This window comes from Dendrobates tinctorius, unplaced genomic scaffold (assembly GCF_039654945.1).
Source record: "Dendrobates tinctorius isolate UK_male_01 unplaced genomic scaffold, ASM3965494v1 ptg000029l, whole genome shotgun sequence".
NCBI lineage: Eukaryota > Metazoa > Chordata > Amphibia > Anura > Dendrobatidae > Dendrobates > Dendrobates tinctorius.
In genome coordinates this window covers 5,152,789-5,167,974 of record NW_027361697.1, presented here as the reverse complement: position 1 = coordinate 5,167,974, position 15,186 = coordinate 5,152,789, and the positions used below count along the sequence as shown (strand labels likewise).

General features: G+C 45.1%; 1 protein-coding gene across 4 annotated transcripts in view; it reads left to right on the top strand.

Annotated features, from left to right (window-relative positions):
- NPL (N-acetylneuraminate pyruvate lyase) overlaps window positions 1-1,253 on the top strand; it is a 59,538-nt gene extending 58,285 nt beyond the window's left edge. For all 4 annotated transcript variants that reach the window (XM_073571338.1, XM_073571337.1, XM_073571336.1 and 1 more), the window contains one exon: window positions 21-1,253. In XM_073571338.1, coding sequence (XP_073427439.1) covers window positions 21-166 — 146 coding nt within the window. In that variant the 3' untranslated portion in view covers window positions 167-1,253. The remainder of the gene's footprint in view (window positions 1-20) is intronic.
- Window positions 1,254-15,186: the final 13,933 nt, after the last annotated feature.

Genomic DNA, 15,186 nt, shown 5'->3' with positions numbered 1-15,186 from the left:
TTTCTATTCTTCTTGTGAAGGTTGGGGATTACCAGAATTTAAAGACATTATGTCTACGGTGTCTGGAATTGATCTAGGACCACCAAGACTACCACTGGTCTCAGGCTGCAAGCTAGAGCATCTGGAAAAAATCAAAGCGGAAATGAAGAGGCTGGATCTTATATGAAGAAGAAAAACCACAACTGGACATATAACAAACAAGGCCAACACGTTTCTGACGTGTATGGTGGAGCTGCTTTGTTGTCTACCGCTGTAGGATATGGTGCAGTCATCTTCCCGAAGACCATGGAGGCAACAAAAATGTCTACTAATAACAGCTGCAATCTTCATCTCAAACTAACCCAAACATGAAATCAGTGATTTTGCCAAGTTTTATATAAAGACGAAATGTATTAAATAATTAAAGGGTTGTTCTCATCCTTCCTCTGTCTTAAGGAGCACGCTTTCTGTTTACCTGGGGACGGTGCACCACTAGTCTGAATTGGGTGCTCGCCAACACTTTTAGCAGAGACCGCTTTGCCTCTGTAGCATCAGAGGAGAACAGAGGCTCCAAAGCTGGTAGGATGAAGCTAACCGGCCAGTTTCAGAGCAGCGCTTACAAGCTTTATAGCAAACAGATTTCAAATGTGTTCTCCTTGAAAACCAGCCACTGTTGATATACGGCAGAGGTGAACAGTAACCTAGTAAACGAATTAAAATTCCTCCGATCTTGAGAATAAAAACGTTATTCAATAAGAAGTAAATTGTGAAGTTGCTTCTTTTACAAGCACTTTGCAATTCTAACCACGTAAGACGTTAAGACAACACCTTTTAATATATGCGTGAATATTGTCCTATTTTACATATGATTAATATCTGCCTAACTCTGTTTTTGCTACAGCGACCTTTTTTCTAAAACCTTTAAAAATCAAGCACTTTGAAAAATTTTAGCACTAAGTTATGAAAAAAAAAAGCAACTTGATCACACAGGATCCATTATGGAGAAATAAAATTGGGGGGGATAGGAGGAATATTTTATATGCAAACTGGATGATGTTACACTGTTCTCCACCTTTCCTATAAGAAACTTTGCTTATCTTACTGTCATCACTTTGAAAAGAAAAAATATATATACTTTTTGTACTTTCGTATGTTGTATCATCAGTTTGCTGCTGACACAGCAATTGTCTGTATTTTCCTGGCCATACGGATTCAAACAATAACACGTCTGTGTGAAAAAAAGAAATCCACAATAAACAGAACTTGCTTGCAAATTTTGTTTTTTTCTCGTGTATCATCATAAAATTACCTATTGTAATTTGATCAATTTTGTTAAATTTTTCATATAACTATTTTAAAAATTAATCAAACATCTTTCAATTTTTACACTGGCCTTTCCAGCTGTCTTATCACAGAAAACGATGTGTAACACCTATATACCATGGGTAGCACAGGACCCACGATACACGCTAGGTGATGTGTCACCGTCCACCCTCCCTTGACAATGACCTTTCCCTACATCAGAGCATGCCCAGAAGATGCTTGTATGCGATTTGACAGGAACAGAGCTGGTCCATTGCTGTGAATGTCCACGTGGCTGGTGAACAGGCTTCATGAGTCAAATATTAGGCCTACTGGAGTGTATAATAATACCAACACAATGCTGAGAGCATACCAATAAATAAATACAAAGACGCACTAATCACCTATAAATACCAACCCCAAAAATTTGGGCTATAAAGTCTCATAAATGTTGTCTTAAAGTAAATATTTGATTTAATGACAATAAATTACAAACATTGCAGAGTACCCTATGGAGGATAACCGCAAATAAGTATATATAAAAGCATAGTATAAGAATAAATTAAATATAGAAATCCTTCAGATGGAACCTGAAAACTCATCTCTTCAGATAAGCTTACAGCCTGCAATGACCCCGCTGCCTCCTCACCACTACTGGAGCTACCGCCTCACCATCACTGGAGCTGCTACCCCCAACCTACTGTCTCCTTCCCCACCATCCTATAGAATGTAAGCCCCAAAGGGCAGGATCCTCGCCCCTGTGTATCAGTCTGTGATTGTTAGTTTGTTTACTGTAAGTGATACCTGTAATTTGTATGTAAACCCTTTCTCATGTACAGCACCATGGAATCAATGGTGCTATAGAAATAATAATCCCAATGTCTATAAAGCATATCCCAATTCATGTTTAAGAAGGCAGCAAATCATCAAAGTTACTGCACTTGCATCAAGTGATGAGACAATTGGGATAGGTGCTATGTGGTCTAGGTGCCCCAAAGTGCGTTTCACCCTAGCTTTGTCAAGGGGTGTATCAAGCAAGAAAAGAATTGTGGGTAAGGGAAGTGAACATCAGCCAATAAACATTTGGAATATGGTTGTTGAAATAGGCAATTGCAGACACTGAAACGTATTGAAGCAGCCAATCATGTAGTGAAAAGACTCATAACATAAATGAATGAATGCCAAGATGGGCTGCCAACCAATAGGGGCATGGAACGTCCTGTGCATATGTTCTGTTACAGACCATGGAAGCTACTTTGTCACATTCAGGTGTATGCTCAGAAAACAGAGCCTATGAAGATATGCAACGTCATTTGAGAGAGGTGTCCCACTGACCGAGACCACGTTGACGGCACAAGCGCAGTTGGTATCATAGCCATCAGGAACTTTCGGCCACCGGAACAGGAGATTGGAGCGTGCAGCATCACCAAGGGGATGGTTTCTCCAACGACGCAGGCACTCGCTGATCCTAGAGTGTATAGTGGGACACGTTGTAGAGGGAATCTGTCAGCAAAATCAACCCCACCCCCAAAACAGCATATATGAGCATATACGTCTTCGAAACAGAAATGCACTGACATGTTTATATCTTCTACCTGATGTTTCATTTTTGTGTATTTAGTGATTTAAATAAAATGCAAATAGGCATTAAGTGCTCTGTGTATGATAAAGCAATAAAGGAGCCACTGCCTCCCGAGATTATTGTCCTGCGCATCACCAGCCTTTTTAGCTTGTTTGATAACCCATTAATATTCCTGCTTGATGTTGCTGGAAAACAACCTGGTGATTCAGTGGAACCTTGTGATAATCAGCCCAATGCCAGATCGCAATGCACGGACTGGCCACACATTTTAATATTCCTATGATGCTGTCACGCTTGGGTCAGAAGATGTGTGGCCAGTGCATGGATTGCGATCCAACATCGGACCTATTATCATGGACATCTGAAAGAGCTCTAAGGCCCCCGTCACACATAGCGATGCACCATCGATCCCGACAACTATATGACCTTGTCAAGATCGCTGGTGTGTCGCTACATGATCGCTGGTGAGCTGCCAAACAGGCAGCTTCACCAGCGATAAGGACAGCGACACGCGGGTAACAAGCGAGGTCGTCACTTAGATACCAGCGCGCTGGTGCAGGGAGCTGGTAACCAAAGTAAACAGCGGGTTTCTAAGCGCGGCGCTTAGAAACCCGCGGTTTACCTTGGATACCAGCTCACTGATCACTGGTCTCCCGCCTGCCACACGCAGCGATGTGTGCTGGCCAGCGGGAGACCAACGATTAAAAAAAATGTCCAGGGCTTTCCAGAACGACCAGCGATACCCGGCGGGGGCGGTCGCTGATACCTGTCACACACAGCGATATCGCTGGTGAGATCGCTGTTGCGTCACAAAACTTGTGACTCAGCAGCGATCTCGCTGTGTGTGACGGGGGCTTAAGTGTTCTGGCATGCTGGGATCTCTTAACACATCATTTGAATTCAATCACCCAACTACTCAAGAATGCAACAACAGGTAGAAGAGATCAAGGTGTGGATGGATTTACATTTCAACGACCTGCATGCCCATATATGTAATTTGGTGGGGATGAGTTAACTTTACTGACATTCTTTTTAAGGCTATGTTGGTAACCATACAGCAAATTTACTATAATATAAACCAGAAAATTTCCATATGTTGTAGCTAAAATCCACACCAGCAAATGGTACTTGTGCTAGTCTGCAACCAATTGTCCATTGGAGTACAGAGCGTCAAATGTATTATCACTTCCCATCAGAACAAATTTCAATTTTTCGCTTTAATTTTTTTGCCTTCTCTTTTTCCAAAACCCATGAGTTTTCTTTATAACTGTATCATAAGGACTTGTTTTTGCAGTACAAGTTGTAGTTCTGAATTACACAATTTACTTTACAATGTAGAATACTGAAAGGTGGGGAAAAAATTCAAAGTAGGCAGACCAGCTGAAAAAAATATATGTATATTATCTAATCATTGTATTTCAAGTTCTATTTTTATGGCTTCCAACCTATGGTAAAAATGACCAGGCACTGAGATTTTACCATGTTAGTTGGTACCAGGCTTATATTAGGAAACACACGTATACAGCTCTGGCAAAAATTAAGAGGCCACTGCACAGTTTTATAAAAATCAGCTTCTCTACATGTCTGACAGCCATTTCGTTCCAGTGTCAGTTGAATTCCAACCAGAGTACACCTCATTCTACTTAATGTGCTTCTGATTAGGTGATCACCTGAACCAAATTTTATTTAACGAAGGAAAGTATAAAAAACCCTGCTGTGGTGCTCACAATCCTCTTGCAATAGGACAAGGTGAATGGCAAAATAAGTGCTAGTAATATCCAAAAAGTAATAGGAATGAAAAAATAACTTTTAACCATGCTAAAGGAGTTGAAAAGAAAAGTCTTGAGTGAGAAAAATGGCTCAATTCTGGCTTTACTAGCAGAGGGATACAGTGAGCATTATATTGCCTCCATCTGTAAAATTTCTAAGACGGCAGTCCATTACAAGAAGGTCAAGCAGCAGATATTGGGGACAACGAAGCTACAGACCGGCAGAGGGCAAAAACGACTCTCCACTGACTGGGATGACCATCATCTTGTTTGAATGTCACTCAGCAACCGCAGGATGACATCAAGTGACCTTCAAAAGGAATGGCAAATGGCAGCTGGGGTGAAGTGCAAGGAAAGAACAATTCATAACAGGCTCCTAGAGGCAGGGCTCAAGTCATGTAAAGGTAGAAAAAAGCCTATCCATGAGAAGCAAAGGAGAGCCAGGCTGAAGTTTGCCAAAGACCATAAGGATTGGCCCATAGAGGACTGGAGTAAGGTAATCTCTGATGAGTCTAATTTTCAGCTTTGCCCAACACCTAATGGTTAGACGGAGACCTGGAGAGGCGTACAAGCCACAGTGTCTTGCACCCACTGTGAAATTTCGTGGAGGATCGGTGATGATCTGGGGATGCTTCAGCAAGGCTGGATTTGGGCAGGTTAATCTTTGCGAAGGATATATGAATCAAGCCGCATACAAGGTTATCCTGGAAAAACAGTTGATTCCTTCTGTTCAGGCAATGTTCCCCAACTCTGAGGACTGGTTTTTCCAGCAGGACGCCATGCCATACAGCTCGGTCAAGCAATGTGTGGATGAAGGACCACCACATCAAATCCCTGTCATGGCAAGCCCAATCTCCAAACCTGAATCCCATTGAAAACCTCTGGAATGTAATCAAGCGGAAGATGGATAGTCACAAGCCATCAAACAAAGAAGAACTACTTAACTTTTTTTTACCAGGAGTGGCATAAGGTCATCCAAAAGCAGTGTGAAAGACTGGTGGAAAGCATGCCAAGACGCATGAAAGCTGTGATTAAAAATCATGGTTATTCCACAAAGCATTGATTTCTGAACTCTTCAGGAGTTAAAACATTAGTTTTGTTGTTTCTAAATGATTATGAACTTGTTTTCTTTGCATTATTTTAGGTCTGCAAGCACTGCATTTTTTTATTATGACCAATTCTCATTTTCTGAAAATAAATACAAAATTTAGTGCTTGGAAATTCGAAGACATGTCAGTAGTTTATAGAATAAAAGAGCTATTTCTCTATCGCCTTATTGGGGGACACAGAAACCATGGGTGTATGCTGCTGCCACTAGGAGGCTGACACTATGTATAGAAAAAAGGTTAGCTCCTCCTCCGCAGTGTACACCCCACCGACAGGAAGTAGGATGATCAGTTTAGCTTAGTGTCAGTAGGAGGTGGACACGGGTCTTTCATTAGACCCTTATCTACCTCAGTGTGCGTTGTTCCTTTTCTGGTACCAGGAGGGATACAGTGTGAAAGGTCACAGCTGTACTCCCACAAAGAGACTATGAGTACGGCGTGTACTGCCACCCCGTATCCTCATATGTCTAGCCGGCAGGACCCAAACCCCTAGCACAGAAGCGTGCTTAGGTGATACAGACCTGGTCCTGGCCCTTCGTCTCCCACCTACTCGCCCACCAGAGCCTGTTAGTTGGATGAGACGTGACGTCCTGCAACAGGTTTCCGGACGTCTGACACCCTGGGAAAGAGGTAAACGTAAGAAGATGGGCAAAGAAGAGGAAAGCCCTCCCCTATCCCTGGCTGCTCTCCGGCCGCTCATGTGGGGAGCTTATTCCCTGCCGAGGTTGGCAATTCCCTCACCTTTCCTCGCCGAGTGCTGTATGCTCCAGGCTCCCCTCAGCTGGTTCCCTACTCGGCAGTATAGGCGACGGTGGGCAGCAGCCTACTCTCCTCGGCGCGGGGCTCCCGCCCCACGCTACCTAGCTCCCTTCAGCCGAATCAGGGACATTGCGGAATATAAGCCCCTCATAGAATAATTAAGCAGGGCCACACTTTACGTAGGTACGGTGTCGGAGCAGAGAATCCACCTTAGCAATTGCGTCTCACGTGATAGGCGCTATAGTCGTACAGTCTCTGGAGCAGTACAGCCACTAACGTAATGGTTTTCTGGAGCTGTACAGTCTATGAAGTAATTGTGCGCTAGAACTGTACAGTCACTGCCGTAATAGTACTCCGGAGTCGTGTAATTTACAGGCGTAAATGTAATCTTCTGCCGCACAGCCTCTAGTACATCAGTATGTCTGATGTCATGGCACACAGAGCCTTGTAGAGCCACGCTGCTGTCTTCTGTGTTTGACGCATGGCGTTGATCTGGTAGAAGGTTTCACTCGCACGTTTTCCGCTGATTCTGTCTCGGCTGTTGGGTTTTTCGGCCATTGCACATATGTGCCTTGATTTCAGCAGAGCACCACTCAGCCATTGCTTCACACATAAAGGTGCTGGAGCCCTGGCATAGCATCTGCTCCCACATCTACTGCCCACAGGCACTCGCCCTTCCCTTTTTTTCTGCAGCCCCCTCCGGACGCGGGCTTCATACGGCTCTAAGCAGCTACGGTTCTACCGTCAGAACAATTGATTGGTCAGACTCTAATTTTACTACAGACTTCGTGGTACGGCTTACTACACGTGAAGTCGTTATTCTATCTGATGTCATCAGGTTTGCAACACAGATGCTGTTCTTCTGCCTAATGCCGTCAGGTATTCAGACCTAGACAGCTACACAGAAGCCGTTATTCTGTCTAATGCCGTCAGGTATCCTGACCTAGCCCGCAACACAGAAGCCGTTATTCTGCCTAATGCCGTCAGGTATTCAGACCTAGACCGCAACACAGAAGCCGTTATTCTGCCTAATGCCGTCAGGTATTCAGACCTAGACCGCAATACAGAAGCCGTTATTCTGCCTAATGCCGTCAGGTATCCTGACCTAGACCGCAATACAGAAGCCGTTATTCTGCCTAATGCCGTCAGGTATCCTGACCTAGACCGCAACACAGAAGCCGTTATTCTGCCTAATGCCGTCAGGTATCCAGACCTAGACTGCACCGCAGCACAGAAAGGGCTGTCTCATACCCTTCTCCGAGTTCTCTCCACGCTGATTTGTTCACAGGATACTTGGAGCCGATTGCAGCTGTGCTATATCTGCTATACAGGCTTCAAAAGCACCACCTACCAGGTACAGTAGTTCGAACAGCCGTATTACAGTGGAGACGTGCCCGAAGTTCACTACTTCAGTGGTACTGGTGTTCGGTACCGTACTCAGGTGAGTTAGACGCTCTAGCCTTCAAGTTTCTCGCGTTCTATTGCAGCAGTATCCTATCCCTTATTGGGTACTTGGATGGGCCTCTACCAGACATATTTGTCAATACACGCCGTCTTTCTGGTAACTCAAACGTACCCGAGGTACATCTACTACACCGGTCCGGCTCCACTGTCTCATTTTCAGGTGAGTCAGGAGTGTCCTCTCGCGTTCCTCGGTGTCTTTTGCAGCCTTTGCCTAAGCTCCTGTCTAATCACCACTCGGGGTGAGGTGCCGGCATTTATTGCGCCTGACGGGCTGCAGCTGCGGTTACAGGCCGCTTCCAGATGAGTCAAACACACCTTTCAGATGCATATTTCATTTTTAATAACATCTGTGGTTTGTTAACAGTTAAACGTAAGCATTACCATGTTCAGACGGAGCAGATCTCTGTACCACAGAGTGGATCTCGGTAGCAACATAACTGGATACTCCACCTTCAGGTGGGTCACACACTCTCGTGTCGGGTACGGTGGATCGCGATTTGTCTGCGGCATGCTCTGGACCCTAAGTGTTACGCCTATCTTTAGGTTTGGCCAATAGTAGTTTACAGGTCCTAGTCTGTCCTAAGGGCCTTCAAGCTACCACAATGCCTAAGCTATTTATCTGTCGGAACTTACCTATTCTTTCTTACAGACGCCAGGTAAAGCCTCCGGCAGCGCAGGCATGGGACTTCTAACCGTGACGGGAAAGAGTATCCCACCTCAGACAGGAGTGGGATCTGACTCTGCGCAAGCATCAACCAGAGTAAAAGCTGCTCCAGTCTTGGATCCAAGGATAAGTCTGGTGATAACGCGTTTCTTCCTTCAGCTACAATTGTATCTTTTCCACGTTCTCCTCGAGCGCTTCTTTTCTTAGACTTAGGCAAGTGGGTCTACACACCGCAATTCCCTCCCTGCTCTAGAGGGTCCAGTATGGATTTGGTCGTCTACTTCGTCATACGGATGGACCTGCCTTTCGTCAGCCTAGTTGTCTTCGGGTGTCTATTTGATCTACCTAGAGCCAACCTTCCTTACACATGGACGTTCCTTGCTCGACTAATCTCTTTTCTAAGTCCAGCTGGACTAGTTTTCCATATCCACCCTCATCCCTGTAGGCTGGGTTATCTTCCCTTTGATCTCAGTCTCCAAGGTCATCCAGTAGTCTTCGTTCTACCGGCTTAGTCGAGCAATCAGTTGTCTCTCCATAGCCATCCTGAGCCAACATCGCGGCGATGGGATCCAGGTTCCGTTCAGTACGTTTTCAGTGTTCGACTCTTTAGCAGGTTCTCAGTGCCCTGCTCTCAGGTCTTGCCATTTTCTCACAGAACGGATTTCAGCCGTTTCCAAACAAGGGGACGCCTCGGTATATATATTTTTTTTTCTCCCGAGCGTTTTGCAAACTAGACTACTTCTGCGACTACGAACCCTCCAGTTCCAAGTCTTCTACTACGGTCCTTCCTCTCTCAGAAGTGCATCCCTCAGGGATACCAATGGTGAATTCACACAGTAATTGGCAAGGTCAACCTTCAAACCACCCGCCGCTATATCGTGACCTGCCTTAGTCTCAACCCGTGTTGCAAGGTTCTATAGACACGTGGCCTAGCTTGCTCATTAGAGCATTCTTCCCGGAGGCCGGTCAGAAGATGACCGGCTTCACTGTCCTAATTTTTCTTGCATAGGGACCTTGGTTTTCGCCTAATCGTTCCCATCTAGGGGTCCACTTGGCTTTCAGTTTCACACCAACATCCGTTCCTTCCAGGTGGCTCCAACAGGCCAAATTATTGAGAGGGTCACCGGAAGGACAAGAGCTCTCCTTCCTCAGACTGCACCCTGTCGTTCTTCAGCGCATTTTCCTCAGCGTGCCTTTTCGGGATCTAGGATTGAATTCATCCTTGTTTTTCTCAGGAAGAGAATTTTTCTTTCAGCATTTGCCTCCTGTGAATCGTATGTTTGTTTTTCCATGAAGCTCTTATCCAGGTCCTGATTTCTTCAGGGCTTTGGCGATATCTGCTTTGCAACGGACGGGTTCATTTTCCTTTCAGTTGGTAGCCTTCCCTTTTCAGGGTCTCCACCACTCCTAGGGTCTCACGGACTCTGTACCAGCTGTGGTGCTCTTCCTGTGGATCAGTGGTCCACTCTCCATCATTCTGGATTTCCTTTCTTTCGTCCGCCTCAGATTTTTCTTTGTGGCGCTCTCTCATCAGGCTACCTGGCCACAACAACGGTACTTATCAAGCTCAGGCTTGAAGTATAGAGGTCCTCTGGTCTCCAGGTCAGCGTTGGATCGCGGAATCTTCTGGTCGACATTAGTAGGGTTGCTGGCTCAGGAAGGACTGTGTTCTTTTCAGTACGATGCACCCTGCCCAGGCAGTGGGTGTCCTCCCAGCGGTACTCTTTGGGCCTTCGTCTGGCATCTCTGCAGTGCGGTGCTATGTCCTCCACAGGTCCATAAGGTTTTTCACAACCCATGCCTAGCTTCGGCAAGTGCCGGTCGGGGTAAAGAAGACCTCGCAGGTGACCTTTGCAGGTGACGAGGGTGACTCCCTCGTCCTGATTGAGTTATTTGCTGTTCCCTCCCCTTGAGGACTGCTTTGGGACGTCCCATGGTTTCTGTGTCCCCCAATAAGGCGATAGAGAAAACAGGATTTTTAGTTGCTTACCGTAAAATCTGTTTCTCTGAGCCTTCATTGGGGGACACAGCACCCTCCCAAGTTGAACAGCTCGGTTTACTGTATGATATTGTTACAGTATGGATTTCTGTTTTCTGTGGTTTTTATCTCATTTACAGATTGCTTCTCCTACTGCTTTCTCACTAACTGATCATCCTACTTCCTGTCGGTGGGGTGTACACTGCGGAGGAGGAGCTAACCTTTTTTCTATACATAGTGTCAGCCTCCTAGTGGCAGCAGCATACACCCATGGTTTCTGTGTCCCCCAATGAAGGCTCAGAGAAAAAGATTTTACGGTAAGCAACTAAAAATCCTGTTTTACATTTTACTCAAAAATATACCTATAAAGAGAAAAATCAGACAAACTGAAAATTTTGCAGTGGTCTCTTAATTTTTGCCAGAGCTGTATATATATGTTATTTTTTTATTTTACTTTTTTGCTGGTTTTAAATAATTTAAAGCTTATATATATACTGCATGTGTATGTATGTATGTATGTATGTGTGTGTGTGTATATATATATATATATATATATATATATGCATACACACACACACACACACACACACACACACACACACACAGTGGGGCAAAAAAGTATTTAGTCAGTCAGCAATAGTGCAAGTTCCACCACTTAAAAAGATGAGAGGCGTCTGTAATTTACATCATAGGTAGACCTCAACTATGCGAGACAAACTGAGAAAAAAAAATCCAGAAAATCACATTGTCTGGTTTTTTTTCATTTTATTTGCATATTATGGTGGAAAATAAGTATTTGGTCAGAAACAAGCAAACAAGATTTCTAGCTCTCACAGACCTGTAACTTCTTCTTTAAGAGTCTCCTCTTTCCTCCACTCATTACCTGTAGTAATGGCACCTGTTTAAACTTGTTATCAGTATAAAAAGACACCTGTGCACACCCTCAAACAGTCTGACTCCAAACTCCACTATGGTGAAGACCAAAGAGCTGTCAAAGGACACCAGAAACAAAATTGTAGCCCTGCACCAGGCTGGGAAGACTGAATCTGCAATAGCCAACCAGCTTGGAGTGAAGAAATCAACTGTGGGAGCAATAATTAGAAAATGGAAGACATACAAGACCACTGATAATCTCCCTCGATCTGGTGCTCCACGCAAAATCCCACCCCGTGGGGTCAGAATGATCACAAGAACGGTGAGCAAAAATCCCAGAACCACGCGGGGGGGGGACCTAGTGAATGAACTGCAGAGAGCTGGGACCAATGTAACAAGGCCTACCATAAGTAACACACTACGCCACCATGGACTCAGATCCTGCAGTGCCAGACGTGTCCCACTGCTTAAGCCTGTACATGTCCGGGCCCGTCTGAAGTTTGCTAGAGAGCATTTGGATGATCCAGAGGAGTTTTGGGAGAATGTCCTATGGTCTGATGAAACCAAACTGGAACTGTTTGGTAGAAACACAACTTGTCGTGTTTGGAGGAAAAAGAATACTGAGTTGCATCCATCAAACACCATACCTACTGTAAAGCATGGTGGTGGAAACATCATGCCTTGGGGCTGTTTCTCTGCAAAGGGGCCAGGACGACTGATCCGGGTACATGAAAGAATGAATGGGGCCATGTATCGTGAGATTTTGAGTGCAAACCTCCTTCCATCAGCAAGGGCATTGAATATGAAACGTGGCTGGGTCTTTCAACATGACAATGATCCAAAGCACACCGCCAGGGCAATGAAGGAGTGGCTTCGTAAGAAGCATTTCAAGGTCCTGGAGTGGCCTAGCCAGTCTCCAGATCTCAACCCTATAGAAAACCTTTGGAGGGAGTTGAAAGTCCGTGTTGCCAAGCGAAAAGCCAAAAACATCACTGCTCTAGAGGAGATCTGCATGGAGGAATGGGCCAACATACCAACAACAGTGTGTGGCAACCTTGTGAAGACTTACAGAAAACGTTTGACTTCTGTCATTGCCAACAAAGGATATATCACAAAGTATTGAGATGAAATTTTGTTTCTGACCAAATACTTATTTTCCACCATAATATGCAAATAAAATGAAAAAAAACAGACAATGTGATTTTCTGGATTTTTTTTTCTCAGTTTGTCTCCCATAGTTGAGGTCTACCTATGATGTAAATTACAGACGCCTCTCATCTTTTTAAGTGGTGGAACTTGCACTATTGCTGACTGACTAAATACTTTTTTGCCCCACTGTATATACCCCCTTGGAAAAGAAGACTGGAAACAAAGATCAAGGTGACACGCAGGGAAGTCAGCCAACTAACAGAAATACAGAAAGGTGTGAAGATCAAGAATAAGACCAAGCTCGACAAGTGCAAAGGCCTTGACCCCAACTGAAGCCTTAGAGACTGCTGATACACTAGAGAAGCTAAGGCCAAGAAGATAAATGCCCTGTTCTCCAGAGAACCATCCAAGGTGTATCCCAGCTGTTGCACAAAGGCTACAACTCCACCAATAGCAGAGACTGAACAATACTGGAGGAACATATGGGAGAAGGAAAAATCACAACACCAGTGCAATGTGGCTTGCAAGATGTGAGAATGAAACACAGCAACCACCTAAAGCAAGAACCAGCAGACATCCAACAGCGGGTCAAGAACATGAAGAGCTGGACAGCACCTGGCCCAGACATGTTCCAAACCTACTGGCTAAAGAAATTAACAGTGGTACATGAACGCATGGCAAAGCAGATGAACTAACTGCTAGAAGCAGGCCATCACCCAGTTTGGCTAACACAAGGAAGAACAGTGCTGATCATGGTGGATCCTCACAAAGGAACAGTTCCATCCAACTACTGCCCAATAACCTGCCTTACAACAACATGGAAACTCATGTCAGGCATTCTAGCCACCAAGCTACAGAACCATATGATCCAGTACATGAATCCAGCTCAGAAAGGCATTTGGACCAACACCAGATGATCTAAGCACCAGCTCCTAGTAGATAGAGCAGTCGCTCAAGATCCAGACAGACCAATCTCAGCACAGCCTGGATTGACTACAGGAAAACCTATGACTCAATGCCACACACATGGATCTGTGAATGCTTGGCTCTCTACAATGTCCACAGGAAATTAACCTTCCTCAGAAACTCAATGGGGCAATGGAGAACAACAGTGGAAGTCAACTCACGACAACTAGCACAAGTGGCTATCAAATGTGGCATATACCAAGGTGATGCATTATCCCCATTGCTGTTCTGCATAGGCTTTGTCAGGATCCTGACAGCGCCGGCGTACAGCCTCCGCTGAGCAGGGACTCACCCGCACTGTAGGGGGCCCGAGACAGGTACAGCCAGAAAGTACAGATGCACAGGACCTGTGGACGCTGAAGTTTAGCAAGCAGTCACAGGACCTATGGTCCTGTGACTGCAAGGGGGTGGGGCTTAGCGTCCGGCTTTCAGAGATGGCAGGACACTATACAGAAAGCTCAGAGTCAGGCAAAACGGAGGTCATACACAGTACAGGCAAGTGAGGTACAGGAGGGATATACAGATGGGAGGTCAGAAAAAGCCAAAGGTCATACACAGTACGGGCAAGCGCGGTACAGGAGGGATATTCAGGAGGGAGGTCAGACAAAGCCAAGGGTCATACACAGCACAGGCAAAGCAGGTACAGAGTCAGCAAACCAGAGACATAAACCGTAACAGAGCAGGGTCAGAATACCAGGCAGACGGACAATGATTGGCATGATGCACGGTCACACTCAGATAGGAGTATAAGCGATGGGACGGCTCTCCCCTGAAGCTATAAAAACCCTCCCCAGATCCACAGAGAGGCTCTCAGAGTTAACTCCTACACCACCTACCCAAAGCTCAAAACACACCATGACAGTACCCCTCCTTCAACGGGGGACCTAAGGACCCCCAGGTCTCCCAGGATACCGAGCATGGTAAGCTCTAACCAGACGATCAGCGTGCACTAACCTGGCTGGTACCCACGATCGGTCCTCCGGACCGTACCCCTTCCAATGTACAAGATGTTGCAAGGAACCGCGTACCCACCGAGACTGTACAATGTTTTGCACTTCGAACTCCATATGACCGTCTACCAACACTGGAGTTGTGAAAGACCGGAGAAAAATAGAGTCTAGGCTAGTTAGCAAACAATGAACAAATATTTTATTGATCATAAAAAGTGACACAAAAATGTCAATATATGCAGAAAAACATACTGAACACAGTATATAAGTGAGCAGGCAATATGAAAAAGAAGTACTTATATGATAAATAGTGACCTCAAAACCCTAGAAAGTGGCATGAGAATCCTGGAATCACGCTTAGTGCATATAGGGTAATGTAGATATATATGTATACTGCCACCAGTCACAGTAGTCTAAATAAGCAAAAATAGTCCCAGATGTAGCAGGCATAATGCTTGAACCCAGATACCGGAGTTCCTCCAATTTCAATCAATGTCATGGAAAAATAAATCCAACAGTGCTACAATGATATGGAGGGGCCCCGGATACTGAGACATAAAAAGGGACTACAAATCCATCACTAGTAAGGAATATATGGGGCAGAACGGTGGGAGAAAATAACCCAACCAAATCACATTGCTAATG